The following is a 17,461-nucleotide window of genomic DNA, read 5'->3' on the forward strand; positions in this document are numbered from 1 at the left end:
GCATGATTTCTGATCTTGGCTGAAGGGGAAAAAAAAAAAAGAGTAACACAGGTCTAGATCTTAAAATAGCAAACCAAAGGAGAAAAGGAAAGAAGTAAGGCAGAGAAAAGCCTATTTTACCTGCTTTACATCTCTGGTCCCGACATTCATTAGTATTTTTGTTAATGCAAAAGCCATTAATTTCTTGCAACCCACACCAATCCCTTTGTAGAAAGAGATAATGGATGCCTATTCTCAGGTTCTCTTTCTGTTCTGATAATGCAACAAGGGAGGCAGTGCTGTTAGGCACTGCTGCCGCCTCGGCCCCTCTCATTTCCCTCAAGCGCTGATGTTCGTTCCACCTTTTCCATAATAGGACTCCTAACCAAGCCCCGCTCCGTCCCCATCCCTCCTGTGACCCAGCAGCTCAGCTATGCAGCCCTGGGTAAAATAAAAACCACTCCTCTTGCTTTTAGTTAGGAATTTTCCTCTCCTTTCCTTGGCTCCCTGAGAGCTTTTTACAACAGCTACCATGAATTAGAAAGTCTACTTTAATTGGGCCCAAACCAGCAGCAAACCTGACTGAAAGCTCGATTCTTTCTAGCTGTACCAGCTAGGATGGTGGTTGAGAAGTCCTTGGGTGGACTGAATGAGAACTCGTCTTAGGGAGTCTCAAAAGTTCCCTCACCTTCTTGATTCAGAAGAGTAAAAAAGTGCATTACTGTGTTTCAGTATTTTTTCCCCACCTCGGCTCAGCTCTCTCTAAATAGGTATGTTAACTGGAGACAGAAGAGGGGGTAATCATCATAGGAAATGACCCATAACTAAAGGCTGGGTTCATAGTATAATTTTTTGAAAAAGAAGAATCAAGAAGAAAGCAAATGTGATCAGAAAACTAATCTCTGGGGTGTGCATTTCTCTCTGAGATGCCTGTTTATATCAGATCTTATTGATATTTTGAGTGTGAAGTATTAACTATATTTGATTGTAAAGAATTGCACAACTACCATTTCTCTTTAATCTCTAACAACTGCTACTTTCTATTGGATCCTAAGTTATTTTTAATATTCTTCTATTGACAAAGCAGAAGTTATATATTTAAATCTAAGCGTTCATTAATTCACTAGAGTTCAACTTTCGTTCCCCCAGACCAAAGAGTTTCAATTCATTTAATTAACCCACACACTTTACTGTAAAGTGCTCAATTTTACAAATTAATAGTATGTCTTAACTAATATAATAAATGATTCAGATGGGACCACTGACAAAGATTATCATATTGCCTCAATAAAATAAAGATGATCAAAATGAATTGCTATGCCTATAAATTCCATACTACAACCACAGACAGTAATTCCTTATTTAAAAAAAATTTTTTTTAAAGAAGTCTTTGTTTCCTCATTGCCTTCCACTTTCTCACAGGAAGGCCTGGTTCAGTTCCTCCTCAGTGAAGATCCCTTTTTCCCCTCCTTGTCATATGGAAGCCAGTGTAGTAGTTTGAGGACAATAAATGCTACCAACCAAAGAGGAACAAGGGCATTTTCCCCATCATGCCCCTGAATCACTTCTGTACTGCCCACAAAGAGTTCCATTTTTGCCAATATTCCTCTATCTACTCTCAAAAAAGTTTCCATTCTCATGGCCACCCCTGTAATTAAACTCTTAAACAGGCTCCCACTCTAGTCTTCCTTCTTCCTGGCCAATTCTACACGTTGTTACCAGCTTAACTTTTAGGGCCACATGTTAGATCAAAACCTTTCACAAGTTTCCTGGCACTGCACATTAAAATCCAAACTCCTTTGCTTGGCCTTATAAGATTTTATTATGGAAAATTTCAAACATACTCAAAAGCATGTAGAAGAGTAAAATGAGTATCCCTATGGAATCATCCCTCAGCTTCAAAAATCATCAAGTTTCTTGTTTGATCTCTCCCACCTCACTCCAACTCTGGCTTCTTATTGTTTTGTTTTTTGTTGTTTGTTTTGTTTTGTTTGCTGGGATATCTGAAAGTCAATTACAGATATTTTATCACTTCTATTATAAACATGCAGGGTATATCTCTAACAAATAAGAACTTTAAAGTATATACGAGATATTATTTCACTCCCAACAACATGAATAATTCCTTATCAGTCTATGTCTATGTCTAATTTCTTTAATACAGATGGTTTGTTCAAATTAGGTTCACACACTGATTTGGTTGCTATATCTTTTAAGTATCTTTAAATTTAAAACAGCTTCCTCTTCCTCCTTGTTTCCATGACATGTGTTTATTGAAGAAATTAGTCCATTTGTCCATTAGTTTCTCACATTCTGGATTTGCCAGAATGTATCCAAATGCTATTGTTTAAATGTTCCTTTGTTTCCCATGTTTTCTGTCAACTGATTTAGATCTCAAAGTTCATATTTCAGATTCTATTTCATATTCATCAAATATGTACTAAATTATAATAAATTTGTTTAAAAAAATCAGTCAGAAAGGTAAACTGCCCCCCCCAATTTCTTCTTCCATACCCCAGAACTCACAATCCTCCTGCCCAGACTGGGTACCATTTGATATGAAACATTCAGACATCTTATTTAATGTCTATATATGTATTTATGTAATAATATAAATAATAATTAGGTATGTTCACATATATTAGCATATATAATTATTGAACTGTTATGTGATTTCATTTTGGTTATTTTATACAATTTTGTCTTTTAAAAAACCACCATGTCCCAGAATGCAATAAATAAAATACTTAGGTAATCTAGTTTACCAAGACAATCTGAAAGCCTGAGTCAGCACATGAATGAAGTCACAAGACTAGGTAGGATTCTGAAGATCAGGCAATAGTTAGAATGAAAGACTAAGAGCAACATTTTAAGGTTTCCAAAGAACTCTAAAGCCCTATGGTGTCAATATTCCAAATCAAAATTGTCTAGGCAACCCACAGGTTGAGAACCGCTGACCTAGAGCCTGAGAGAATGTAATTACACTTCCCCAGAGGCAGAGTTTTTTCTGAGAACTGGCCATCCACCTGCCAATCCCACTTTCTACTCCAAGGCTACATACTTCTTTGAGGTTAGTTATTACCTCTAAGCTTCAGGACTCAGCTCTGGTCCTCAACTCCTATTCCAGGGGGACTCCTGGACCTTGCCTCTTACAGAATGTCCTTCTCTCAGTTCTACCCACCCTCAGCCTAGAGTAACAGCCCCTCTGGCACTGTTTGAAGCAGCAACACAATGCAACTTTTATTGACTGCTACTGCCTGGAACCCTGTATTGAGAAAGATGCTGAGACACATCCAGACTCCAAGGAAAATGCACTGTGATGTCACTGAGGTGGGAAAAGATATACAGCGTGTCCCCAAAAAATGTATACACACTTTAAATAACTATAAAGTTGGTGTTTATTAAAATACATTTCATTTTCTAAACGTAATAGAATCTACAGACATTATTTAATTGTTTTGTCAATGTCTGTTTTCAAACTGACATCTGTTCTGGTCCAGGCACTGCTGACAACGCGAAGCAATGGAATCGCAAACATCACGAAACATTTTGTTTGGTATTTGCGTGCATTCTCGTTCAATGGCTGCTCTCAATTCAGCGACTGTTGCAGGTTTCAGAGCGTAGACTTTGTCTTTTAAGTATCCCCATAAAAAAAAGTCTAGTGGTGTGAGGTCTGGTGAATGCACAAGGTATTCTACAAAACCCCTTCGTCCAATCCACCTGTTTGGCAAGATCTCATCAAGGTAGGATCTAACATCGTGATGGCAGTGTGGGGGTGCCCCACCTTGCTGTTTCGTGATGTTTGTGATTCCATTGCTTTGCGTTGTCAGCAGTGCCTGGACCAGAACGGACATCAGTGTGAAAACAGGTATTGACAAAACAATTAAATAATGTCTGTAGATTCTATTACATTTTGAAAATGAAAGGTATTTTAATAAACACCAACTTTATAATTATTTAAAGTGTGTATACATTTTTTAGGGACACCCCGTATGTATGCATTTGCCATCTGATTTTAGAATCTGTATCAAGGAGGTTCTTTACTCTCCTTGACTCCGGAGACCTAATTCTCTCTTCCACAACTGTAATATCCTAGACTTCTTGGACCCCTTCATCATAGAGTACTTACAGTTTCCAATGGGGTGCTCCTTCCTCTTTAACCCAGGCATGTTTCTGACTCCTCCACCTTGTCTACCTTCTACTCCATCCTCATAAGGGCCTTAATCATGAACCCTTCCACCTCACCCCTTACTGTCGCTTCCTTGTTTCACTGGACTCCGTCCTCCTCTAGATTCTGTGATCAATAGTTAAAACACTTCTCACAGGGTCCTGATAGCACACTGAACCCCAGGATGTTACAGACTTGCCTCTGAGTCACAAGCAGCAGTGACCTCCACAGGCCGCCCCTCCTGGGGCACTGACTGTGACAGGCTGATGAATGAAGGAGCATGTCTGGAGGAGGAGACCAGAAATTAGTGTTTCCTGTGAGAAAGGCTGTGTTCTAGGTGCCTGGTTCCTCTCTTAAACCTGCCATAAGTCACGCCTCCCCAGGGGTGAAGGGTATGAAGGAGGGAAAGAAGCCAAGAGTGTTAGTCTAATTGATGTCCCTTTACATGGACACAAAAGCTATGGTAGAAGGTTCCCTGCTATCCTCCCCACCCCCCACTACCCCTCAACCCTGCCAACCTCCAGACTTCTTGTAATTAACTCTTTTAATCTTGACTTTCAAGTAATTTCCAAGTGCTTCTTGCCAAATCTATCACATTAAGTTTAATTGCCTGGCTTTGAAGGTCCTCCATGACCTCAGCCCACTACTACTGCACTCTCCCAAAAGTAGACGTGTTCCAGATTAGCCTCCTGGCCATCCCACACACATGCTGTGTTCGTCTCCACCGTGACTTTGGGCTCCACTCTCCAAGCTCAGCTGAAATATCCTTTCCTCGATGAAGACTTCTCTGACATTCTCCATCACCATCATCTCTCTTTTCTTTCATTCCTGGTTAACAGAACACAGTATTCTGAGTCTATTTATATCATATTATAGTAATGAAGTATGTTTAAGCCAGAAACTAGAGAAAAAAAATTTAACTAATTTTAGGTCTTTGTTTTCTCATCAGAGGCATGTGAGAGAAGTAAAATTAACAGGGTCTGATTAAACATGACACTGCCATAAATGTCCATAGCAAGGGAACATGAAGAGAATGATGCTACAGGAACCAAAGAGGGGCTGTGTCTTATACATCTTAAATATGGTCCACAGGCCATTGTAAAGTGCTGGTCACAGTAGTGCTCACAGATACTTGTTAAACTTATTCTGGCAGAAATGAACTAGACTCGAGTAATATCTTTCCTGTACGCTACTTTGGATACCTTTATTTCATAGATAAAAGAAAATATCCCATTTGTTCTTCCTTCATAATAAACATAGGGAAAAAGACATAGCATCTTCATGAGCTCCAGTAGAACTGACCTATAGTATACCTGCTACGTACTGGCTAGATACATCAATTTAGGGATATTTTGCATCTAAGTTCTTTGATAAGGGCAGCCATGATGGAGCATAAGTCAATACAGTCCCAGACAATTTTACTTCTGAAGCATGAGCCTGATTAGGAAATCACACATCCTTAACCAACTTCTTAAAAGAGGTGTTATGCCTTCTGTGAAAAGGGTAATCTCTCATCTTAATAGGACTTTTTGACCCAGAAAGTTCCAAACATCAACTTTCAAATGATGCTCAGTCTTTGCCATACTAAGCTTTCTACTCTTTTTCTCTAATCTATAGAAATTAAGTATACAGAATCTCCTATACTTAAGCCAACAGATTTTTATATAAATGGCATGTCATTACTCCTATACTTAAGCCAACAAATTTTTATATAAATGGCATGTTATTACTATATCTTGGGTAACATACAGAATCATAGAAACATAGAAAGTTTTTTAGCCCATCTCCATCAGAGGCAGAACCTGGCAGTGGCCTATGAACCCACTGGCTAGTTCTCTCCCCATCTTCTTTACCAACAGAACCCTATTTTGTTCAGGTATGGTGGCAATGCTTAGAGGAGATGGCCTCTACCAAACCCTCTGGGAAGAACTACTATTTGCTTACTCCATTCACAGTAATTCTATTTTCCTTTGTCAGAGACTGCTTTAGGGGTGAGCATGTGGCCCAGTTCTGGCTACTGAGAGGGTGCTACTGGAAAGAGGCCCAGAGGAGGTGCCCCGCTCTCCCTTCCCGACCTTGGCTGCTGATATATAAGAAAATTATCCCTTGGACTGCTATAGCCTTCTTGTACCAATGAGGGGAGAAAAGAGATATCACCAATACATTGAGGAGAGCAGAGCAAAAAGACAGAAAGTGTCTGGATCCTTGATGACCTTGGGACCAAGTACATATGAACTTCTTACGTACTTATTGCATACAGTACTTCACATTCACTAAGTGTTCAATAGCCATCTGTTAGATGAAAATACATAATAATACTATTTCTGCCACTTTTAGTTGAGTATGATATTACTTGCTTCTGAAAACATTCTCTGATTTAAGAGATTTGGAAAGAGATTCCAAGAAGCAAAGTGACTTGGCCAAGGTTACACCACAAAGGGTACAAGTTGAGACTACGACTCCCAAATCCGGACTTTCAATCTGGATCAAAGTCTATTTTATTTGTGGTGGAGAAAATAAGTCCTAGACTTCCTCAGGCTTGAGGGACAATGTTGTTGAGTGGTTATGTGTGGCCTCCAGTGTTCGGCCTGGGTGGGGATGCTAGCCCACCATGGACTAGCTGCGTGGCCTGGCGTGAAGCCAACTTCTCTAAGGCTCAGCTTCCTCACTTGTAAAATCAGAACCGTATCGTCTATCATATTAAACTATTATTCATATTAAATAAGATAAATAATGAACACATCTCAGCACAGAATTGGGAATAGTTAACTCATTAAATGATAGTATTAATAATAAACTTCGTTCAACTTGACTCAAACTATAGACAAGGAAAATGAAAAGAGAGGCAATTTTCATTTTGGAAACAAATAAACAAACCAAAAACTGTCCTGCCCTGATTTTCCAAGCACCAATACATAAAATTCAACCAAACACCTTGTATATGTTCATATTAGTACAATACAAAGTTTTCTACAATATGGTTCATATCATCAAAGAACTTCCAACCTAGTGTGGGAGATGGATGTATAAGCAATTACTTATCACATACAGCAGAATAAAATGTGCTGTAGAAACACAGGGTGAAAGGGGGTAAAAAGAATTTTAATTGAAGAAAATATGGAAAGGTCTCAGGGAGGATGTGGCATTTGAATTGATCCTAGAAAGATAATGGAGGATTTTGAAGAGTGAGAGAGGCAGGGAAAGTATTCTGGTATGAAGAGACAACATGAGCAAAAGCCAGGAGCTTGAAAGCACATGGCACATTCAAAAATGGCACATAGATGGGCTGAAGAAAGGTGTGGGCAATAAGGTTAGAAATATATCTGGATGCTTTATAAAATTTATACTTGATTTTGTAAAAAATGGGGAACCATGATTCATTTTTGAGAAGAGAGCAGCATGAAAAGATTTGTACTGTAAGAAGGTAACTTTAGCAGTTTGTCAGATTAGTAACTATAGTTCTTCCTGGCCAAGAAAGATAAAATACATTAGCAGAGCAGCCACAAAAAAGTCATATGCTTCATTTTCAGAGTTTCCATATAGAAATGTTAGGAATCAGAATGCAGGCTGTCGATGAGACACGTTGGGTTTTCAAATAGCTGCCACCGGCCAACATTCAATAATGTAGCCAATGGAAACTATACAACCATATAAAAATCAACTTTCTTTGACCTATTTTAGCAACTTCTTTGCACTGACTAATCTTGCTAAAGGGTGAATCATAAATTCAGCAAGAGACCATGTCCTGGTGACCTCACTTGTTCTAAGCCTGCAGGAATATTCCCACCTCTACTGGCTCCAAGGCCTTTGAGAGACATTATAATTGAAAAAGCAGTCATTTTAGTATAAGTTCCAAATTTGGCTTCTTTTTTTTTTTTTTCAAGCGAAAGATGGGGGGAAAGGGAATCAAAACAGAGTAACATAAAACTCAGGATAAAGAAACCATACTGCCATGGTTTTTCTAGCCCTAAAGAAAATCTCTGCTTGAGACCTTCTCCTAAAGTACTTAGAACAAGAAAATACAGGCATAGGAATGGTACCAGGTCACCAGAGAGTGAAGCTAACTGAAACAAAAGCCCAGTTGACCACTGCCCTTGGCAAGCAGATGAAAATGTGAACACAGTCAGGGAGGGAAAGTAAGTCAGATTCTGGCAGTCTGTTGAGTTTCAGAGCTTCATAGCTAATGCAAAGCATTTCTTTAAAAAGTGTTTGATTTTTAAAGTACAACAGCAGTTCATCCAGCAGTAGAGTTACAAGGCACACAGAAAGCATACCTATATTTCCATCACCGATCTGACTATAGTAATTAGCTCCCACACAACCAAGAGTCAGGGTCAGTTCAAGTACATCCCAGAATGATGTAATTTTAGAGTCGGGAAGCACTGTAGATAAAATTTAACCTGCTTCACTAGGTTTATAAACTAAAGGCAACAAAGAAGTCGATTTTTTAAAACCTACACGATACATCTGAGTCCCAGCTGACTGTTCTTTCCAGGGAGCCTCATCTTCTTCTACTGTGTATACACACTTAGAGGTGTAAGTATGTGTTTGTGTGGGTGCATATAACCTTTTCTTCATAAGGATAACATATCTAATGCCCTCATGTTCATATGACTTTTTATGTTCCTACCTTCATATAAGTTTATACCGGGATTGTAATTCTATGATGTTAACACGTTGTTTTCTTCATCCTCTGGGAAATTCCCTGGTGCGTACGGCTAAACCATTAGTAAGGGAACAAGAACAAGATGACAGTGATGCAGGAGTAAAGGGCTACGTATATATACTTGTCAAGACCATGTTTGTGTAGAACTAAGATGAGCGCTGAAACTTGACAGGAGCCATTCCTGCAATGGGATCAGGTCCCTCCCTCAGGGCCAGTGCGTAGTCTGCCCACTCCAGCTGCTGGGGGCATGGCAGACACTGGGATGGCAGAAAGGGTAGGAGCCAGCCCTCAGGAAGCTTTGGTCGCTACCGCTACTAGGATTCTTTAGAAATCACTGCCTCTGTTGCCATCTTACCTTAGAGCTATTCCTTCCTATCACTCTATGAGCTAATCCTTTTGACATGACTACCCAATCCCCAGGTAGAGCAGACAGTGTTAACCAGGTTGGATTCAAGCCACACACCATCACCCTAGTGGACGCAGCAGCAGTACCTTTTATCCATTAGCACAGACAAACTTCCATCTTAAGAAGTCTGTCCTTGGTCTCTATCTGCCTGAGGCAATGCAGTCTCTAGAATGTATTTGCATGCTTCTAAGTAAGACTTAAGAAAAACAACAACACAACACACACACACACACACACACACACACATACACACAGCCAAAGATGGGGAAAAACCCTAATCCATGTCTCCGTGGTTACAAACCCAGGGGAGTCGGTTCAACTTAAGCTCTCTGCATAGGTAACATCTGAGAATCTGAAAAGCAAAGTTACAGTCTTCCTTTTGTGGATTTCTTGGTCTCCTGAAGAACTGTGACCAGCTCTGCACTGTCCATGCATTTTAGTAAATATGCTAAATGCAGAAAACAATCCTTGCTTTTAGCTAGACTAAGTTGGTCTGTCTCAGTTTTTCCTAACCAGTTGATCCCCTGAGAGATTAATTTTAGCTCGATGAACATTATCCAGGTCTGTTTCTTCCACACTACTTCCCACCCTCTATCCCCACAGAGATTGACTGCCAATAAGGCTTTCAAAGTGGAGGGTTCTGGAGACTGAGGATGGATTACTAGTTTCCAAAGTGAGGATACTGCCTAGCTTAGTGGTCAGGAGCATGGACTCTGGAGGGAGACTGCCTGGGTTCGAATCGAGGTGCCCCTGTTTATCAGCCGTGGCACTGAAAGCATGTTTGAACACATACTATTTTCGGAGCACTATTTTAGGCACTGAGGCTAAAACAATGAATAAGAAACAAGCCCTTCCTCAGTGACCATAAACTCTGGTGTGGAAGACAGGAAACGGCTGATCACAAGTCAGCATGAGAGAAGGAATGGGGGGGTCTATTTCTCATTAACAAACACAGTTACCAACTGTGAGAAAGAACACTGCAGAAAGGTAAATTCAAGAAATATTTCTTGTGAAGCCATTTTATGAAATAGGCTGTGCCAGGGAAAGCTAGGAGTGATTGGTAATGCCACCCTGAGTCTCATTCATGAGTTTCAAATTCAATTAACAATACAAAAATAACATTGTTAAACATTTAAAACATTCAGAAAGTGTTTACTAGGTGCCAAACATGGTTCTAATAAGTACTTGAGATATTTTAACCTATTTAATGCTCACAAGAAACTGAGGGGAATACCATCACTTTTTCACACATGACCAAAAACTAATAATAATGAAGACAAAGAGATTAAGAAAGCTGCCTTATGTTACAGAGCTAGTAAGTACTGGAACAGGGATTGTGACTCTAACAGTATAGGTTTAGGGTCAGTGTTTTTAACCAATACATTATCTTGTTTTGACCAGAAAGCCTCTTCAGACAGGCGTGCCCATGAACAAACAGCGGATATTACACCCCAGCTACCCACTGCCCTCATTATGCCAGAACCTGGTTTGCTGTGTACCCGTAGCAGCGTGCATCCTCAGTAAGGCTCAAAAGCCCAGTTACTCATCACTAAGGGAGGCGGAAGACGCAGCAGTACCACCTAATGAAGAAGATCCTTGCGCTTGTTGTTATGAAAGAAAAAAGAGGGATTAGGGGAGGACGAGTAGAAGAACTGTTCCTTTCTTTTTTAAAAAATATTTTATTTATTTATTTTTAGAGAAAGGGGAAGGGAGGGAGAAAGAGAGGGAGCGAAGCCTCAATGTGTAAGAGAAACACCAATTGGCCGCCCCTCACAAGCCCCCAACCGCGGACCTGGCCCGCAACCCAGGCATGTGCCCTGACAGGGGATCCAACAGGCGACCTTTCGGTTTGCGGGACATCACCCAACCCACTGAGCCACACCAGTCAGGGCTTCTGGTACGTCTAAGCTATTCAAGGTGAGCTCAGAAAAGGAGCCAGAAAAAAAAGAAAAAAAATTAGCTGGAGAAAGCATAAAACTTTGCAGGAATAAAACCCACAGGTAAGAGAGTGACAGAGCTAAACACAACATCAAGTTAATCTCACCCGAGGAAACTTATTTGACGAAATTTTATTTCTTCTGAGGAGCCCCCCAGCCTCTCATTAACCCCTGTTAATTTTTAGAACAGCAGGGGTGGGAGATGGGAGGACGATGGGTCACTTTGAATTTAAAGTGCCTGTGAGACATTCCAACAGACATGTTCCACAGGCAGCCGGATATGCAAGTCTGGAGCTCAAGGACGAGGTCTGGCCGGACCCCAACTCTCTGGCTCTAGCCAGGATACTACACCTCCTCCCTCTGCTTTTGGCATATTCCTTCAGGAGAAACAGTAAGCCTTTCTTCAGTTTGGATCACTAAATTCAAAGGTTTTAAAGTAAACCTAACTCAAAGATCTTGGCTGAGTTTGACTAAAAGGAACCTGAGTGCTGGCACATCTACCCCAAAGGCTGTAAGGGCTACAGTTGGCGGAGTGGGGGACCAGCTATGTATCTGGAACTCCTCTCTGCCCTTGGCCCAAGAATGCATGGCCAGTGGGCACTCACTGCTTGCCCTTGCCCTTCACCTGGTTAGTAACAAAAACATGATTTTCCCTGCCTGCTCTCCAGAATGTGCCAGAAAGAAAAAGCATCAGAAACTTGACATACCATTTGCCCACCTTCGCGAATTGCTGCTAAAATGGGTATCTCATGGGTGACCAAAAGGTGGCCAGGTTATGTTATACTGTACCAACAGCTGCAAAGACCATTTGTTACAGTTTGTTTTTCAAAACACCATTCAGTACTTATATTTCAACATCATTTAACATTCAAATTTTTTAAAATAGAGAATTAAAATACAACAATCACAATCATAATATGCTAAAGAGAGAACCTAAAGAAGGTCTGGTTCTTGCATTTACAGAACAAACAGGAAAAATAAAATTGGAACTCTGACACTTCCTTAACTTTGGCTGTACCAGGGATTTAGAATCGTTTTACAGGTGTAGTGATAAAAACCTGTGCGAACTCTAAGAAACCAAAACAACAACTGAGGTTACTTGCTAATCAAAGGAATACACCTGTCTGGGCTCAAGGCGGAGCTCTCCTTCTGCCAGACTTGGGGATCACAGCAACTTGTTTGTCCCCTATTATCTAATCAGTTGCCAAGTCCTGTGCTTTATAACGTCCTTTTACTCTCATGGTCACCGTCCTTAGCTAGATGTCACAGAGGGCTAGTGCAAGTCTAGGAGAAAAAAACAAGGAATCACAAGTCATAAACTTGAGTGGAGAAAAAGTATTTGAAAAGGCTGGATTTGAACTGGATATGAAAATAATGCAGCACCTCACAAGGAACGTTGCCTTTCCTTGACAAACATACTAACTTACAACCTTGCCTCAAGTTACACTTATAAACTAATTTTATTAATTAAAATATTAAATGTGCCAATGGTATACCAAGCAATTGTAGAGACCGGAGTAACATTAAAATAGCCTTTAAGTACATAAATTAGTCTCCCCAGTTAATTGAGCAGAAGCCATCTAAATGAAGGGTTGGGCAGGGTCATTAAAGAATCATCAGTAATAAAAATGGAAGAAAAATGCTAAGGGAAACAGAGAGACAGCTTGTCATGCCTCACAGAAGAGCAAGTTCATGTATGAGTATGTCAGCATATTTATATAGTATGCGGTATATGAGTGCAGGTACGCGTATCAAGCACGAGGAGGAAAGAAAGCAAGGTCCCACACCATGAGGTCCTAATGAGCCTCTCCAACCTTTTCCTCCCTCTACCCACCATGGGCTCCTTGGCTCCTCTCACAAGGGCTGACTTGCCCTTCTCTGCATCTCCCTTCTCTTCACCTTGATCACACCCTAAGCCTGACCAGGTGTCCTATGCTGACACTCTCTCTGCTTCTTAGTGTCCTTCAAGGTCCAGCTCAAGTCCCATGACCTCTGACAAGCCCTTTCTGACAAGCCCAGTCCAGCCAGGACGTCTCCTCCTTCCTCTATGCTCTTGCAGTCACTGCAACTCCCTCATCAAAAAAAAAAAAAAAAAAAAAATTCCAACAAGAGAGAGTAAAACAAAAGTTCCCTCCCCTGTAAACATTTCAGTCGGCCACCTACTTTCTCTCATTACTGGGTGCCTCCCAGAGGGAGTCTTTGCAGGTGTCAGTCCCTCGGCTAAAGGAGAAGTTCTTTAGGGCAGGGATTGTGCCTCCACACACTTTTACACCCTTCACAGCACAAGGTTATCTATGCCCGACGTGTGATCTGATGCACACCTACGGATGTGAATAAGCACTATCATACAATGTTCAGAGGGAAAATGCTACATTAATTACGAGAGTATTCCGATTCTGACATACAAGACTAGAAAGGAAGAGTTAACCAGAGTTGTGTTTTCACTCAGTACCACCTATGAAGATAATAAGACTGCAGACTTGAGGTAAGGCAAAGCATGGAAGTAAATAAAAGAGAAGACTTCAGTCAGCACAGCCAGACATGGACACCAGAGAATAAGACTCTCATGAGGCAAATGTAAGACACAAAGGGAAATCAACAACTGTTCGACAGCCATCAGATATTAAAAAGCATACCAGTATTTCCTTGAGCATCTTCTATCTTATTTGCTGAGGGCAACAGGAAAGACGGCCTGGTGAAGTGAGGGCCCTGAAGAGGTGGTTGTTGCGGCTGCTGCTGCGAAGGTGCGGTCTTGAGGGTGACCCTCCAGTTCGCCTGGGTGACGTCTGACCTCGATCGAGTATGCCCGGGCTTAAAAGTAGAGGTTTCATCCAATAAGTCATTCACAGAACGGGGTCTGTTCCTCCGACGCTGACACATGTCGAAAAAATTAAATGTTGATGCTTCCTTTTGTTCCATCCAGGAAAGATTATCTGGGGTTGTCCCTTTCTGTACCATAAACAGTTCTTTGGCAGGGAAGACATTTTGAGCTTTGGTTTCTAAGAGCCTGGTCTTACAGGGATCCCAAATCATGCCCCCCTTGCCCAGGGAAGCAACATTTCTGATAGCACCATTGCCTGTTCTGTTACTAAGTACCTCATGCCCCACCAGTTCAGGGACTTCCTGAACCCCATACACCTCTGCTTGCGGCACAGCCTTGTCTAGCTTACTGTCGAAAGTACTAAAGAAATCCTCAGTAACTTCCAAGGCCGGGCTGATATCGTCCACTTCCAAAGCTTCCATGTTGCAGGCTCTGGAGGCCTAAGCCTCCTAAGCTGGTCCAGGAAACGGCCTCATGAGCAGACACCCAACAAAGAGAGATGCTCTGGGCAATAGAGTTCTGGGGACAACTGGAAGGAACCTCATTCGGCTGCCCAGAGCAGGCCATGCACAAGGGTGCCTGATGTTTTCCCAGTCAGGAAAAGCATTTGCTTGTTGGTTATGGCCATTAACAAGGGTATCAGGAGGCAGATGTTGCTTTGAGATTATTCTTCAGTGAGATCTCCGTAAAGACAACAGGAAGTGCTTGTCAAAGCAATGCCATAGCAATCCTTAATTTCCTGGAAGAAAATAAAGAAGACAACATTGACACACCATTCGCTGTATTCTGTAGTACACAAGTCTGCCCAATTACTGCCCTGTCCTTCCATCTCTTCTATGGCAGTCACGCCCACAGGAGGACAACGCCGGCACAGAAGTTCCACTGCCAAGAGTACATACACATCACTGCCTGCTTTGTATTAGAACTCACACAGAGCAGAGTGGAACTCTTGATAAGGGGAATTAAGGTCAATAGCTTTTACTCACACAGAGAAGCCTTTGAGAGCAATTGTGAAAAGACTACCCTGGCAAATCTCTGTGATATGTTAACCTAAAATAGTAAGCAAAAGAGACGAGGAATTCTGTGGCGGGGCCTCTATGGTAATCAGTCTGAAAGTCATAAATGCATGAGTTCTTTCACAAACCTTGAAAGCACTGATAATTTGTAAAGCGGGAGAATCTGTCCTTTCACTAAACCCGAACGGACCTGTGCCTGTGCTTCCCAGGTTCAGGTTACATGATGCCTAGGGATGCCTGGGCTCCAGGATTCCTCCAATCGTCCTGGAAAAGGGCTTTGCGGATTGGCCTGGGAGTACAGGAGCAGCCTCTGGGCGGAACAGAGAGAGTCCTAGCACTAACCCGCTCTCTCTGGGAAACGGCAGGTCTATGGCCAGGACACACTAGAGCAGACCTTGCCAGGGAGGCTGTCCAGTACAGTAGACATGAGCCATAAATGGCTGTTCAGGTTTATTAAAATCAAATGAAGTTCTCAGTCACACTAGCCACATTTCACATACTCAACAACCACATACACCTTTGTATTTTTGCCAAAAACAACAACTAGGCAATGGCTTTATTTCTCCTGGACTATTTACAAACAGGTAAAACAAGGCAATTAGGAACACCTTTGCAAGCAGCTACAAAAGCATGTGAATGTGCTTTCTTTTTTTTTTAAACCGCGCAATTTTCATGGTTAATTAAAATCACTTTTAGCACTTAGGTCATTAAACCATTATATTTCAATCAACAGCACCAATCTACATTGCTTAATGTATGTAAATAAACTAGTAGATGCAGCCCTTTATTTTAAATGTATCAAGGAGGTTTGGAGTTCACAAGAACTCTGTGGTTAACCCCTTGTAAAGTGATAATGGCCATGAATTGCCTACTTTTATATTTTGATATTTATTATGTAAGCACTCATGAAACAAGGCACAGATGGATTTTTAGAGATAAAATTAGTTATAATATTTTTCTAGCTGCAAACAGGGTTTTGTTTTCTGTGTCTCCAAGAGGACTTGAGCCTCCTGAATCATACAACAGGGGTTCACTACTCTAATTGAAACTTTGGTGGGTTTTGTTTTTTCCAGTTTTATCTTGTGAGAGGCTAAAAAAAAAAAGAGAGAGAAAGAAATACATAATGAATTTTATAGCTTTTAGTTCTTTCTTTACTAGAATTTCAAATAAACATAAAAAAAAATGTTTCCCATTTCACAGAAGAGGCATCAAGACGTAGAACACTAAGTTATTCATCTGAGATGATATTACGAATATTCCTTTCCTTACTCAGTGCTTAAAATTCAGTATGACACTCTTTAATCATACTAGAGCGTCAAGAAAGTGATTCTTTCATTTCCTCCTTCCTTCCCTTTTTTAAAAAAATCAAAATATCTAGGAATATACTCTGTGCACTCTGCTTGGGTTTTCATAACCTGGTGAGAAGAACCGCTGATGGTCAGCAGTCCTGGGTTGTGCAACACTTCTGTCCCACGTGTTCTAAAACCATAGACCTTTGAGTTCATGCTTTCAACCCCTACTTTTCACAGAGGGAGACACTGAGGTCCACAGAGGTCAAGAGGTCCCATGGACACTTTCACATGCATTGCCTCATTTAATCGTCATAAAAGAGTAGTAATAATTCAACTTTAAAACCATTTCAGTGCTGCTTAACAAGGTATTCTGGAAATCACTCATCTATTCATCCATTCATCATTTAATAGGGTCACATCATGATCAAGCCACTAAAGATGGAAAGATGAATAAGACACACCTCTCGCCCTAAAGAGGTTCACAGTCTATCATGATGCACCAAGAAAATAAGTCCAAAAAACTACCTTGATAAAGGACACAAATAGGTGTTAGAAACAGTCCACAGGGTAGAGCACCATGTGAGTAAAGAAGGCACCAGACATGTGAGTGAAGAAGCCCATCTTGGATGAGAGCCCAGCTGAGTTTCCCAATGATTCCAGCCCCAATCCGTATCTAACTGCAGCCCATGCAAGATCCCAAGTGAGACTTTTCCAGCTGAGCCCAGTTAACCCAGAACCATGAGAGAGAACAAATTGTTCGACGACACAAAGTTTGGCAGTAGACTGTCACACAGCAACCGATAATCAGGACTCATCACTTCCTTAGGGAAGCGCTCTCTAGGTTAAAAGACCTTGTTTAGGTTTCCATGGCACCTATGCTTCTATAAGTTACATACATCACATCTGTAATTACCAGTTTCAACCTCAATGTCCCCTCGGGCAGCAATGGTCTATTTTGCTCACCCTTGGACCCCAGAACACAACTGTAGCTCAATAAATATTTGTTGAATAAATGATTTTTTTTGAGTGGCTATCTTTAAAATCACTTGGCGTTTTTTTCTTTTACTCTTTTCTCCTTTGTTGTCAGTACTTCTAACTTACATCCCTCTTACCACATCATGATTACCCCTAGCAACAAACAATAAAGACGGCTGCTGCCTTAACTGCAGTCCGCCC

The 17,461-nt window shown here is 41.1% G+C and overlaps 1 protein-coding gene across 1 annotated transcript in view; it reads right to left on the reverse strand.

Annotated features, from left to right (window-relative positions):
* The window catches only part of PLEKHM3 (pleckstrin homology domain containing M3), a 170,390-nt gene that overhangs the window by 137,089 nt on the left and 15,840 nt on the right, over positions 1-17,461 (reverse strand). The window contains exon 2 of the mRNA XM_090282988.1: positions 13,793-14,716. Coding sequence (XP_090139114.1) covers positions 13,793-14,399 — 607 coding nt within the window. The 5' untranslated portion in view covers positions 14,400-14,716. The remainder of the gene's footprint in view (positions 1-13,792; positions 14,717-17,461) is intronic.

The sequence above is a fragment of the Furipterus horrens genome, unplaced genomic scaffold (assembly GCF_987537825.1).
Source record: "Furipterus horrens unplaced genomic scaffold, mFurHor1.1.pri manual_scaffold_1, whole genome shotgun sequence".
Taxonomy (NCBI): domain Eukaryota; kingdom Metazoa; phylum Chordata; class Mammalia; order Chiroptera; family Furipteridae; genus Furipterus; species Furipterus horrens.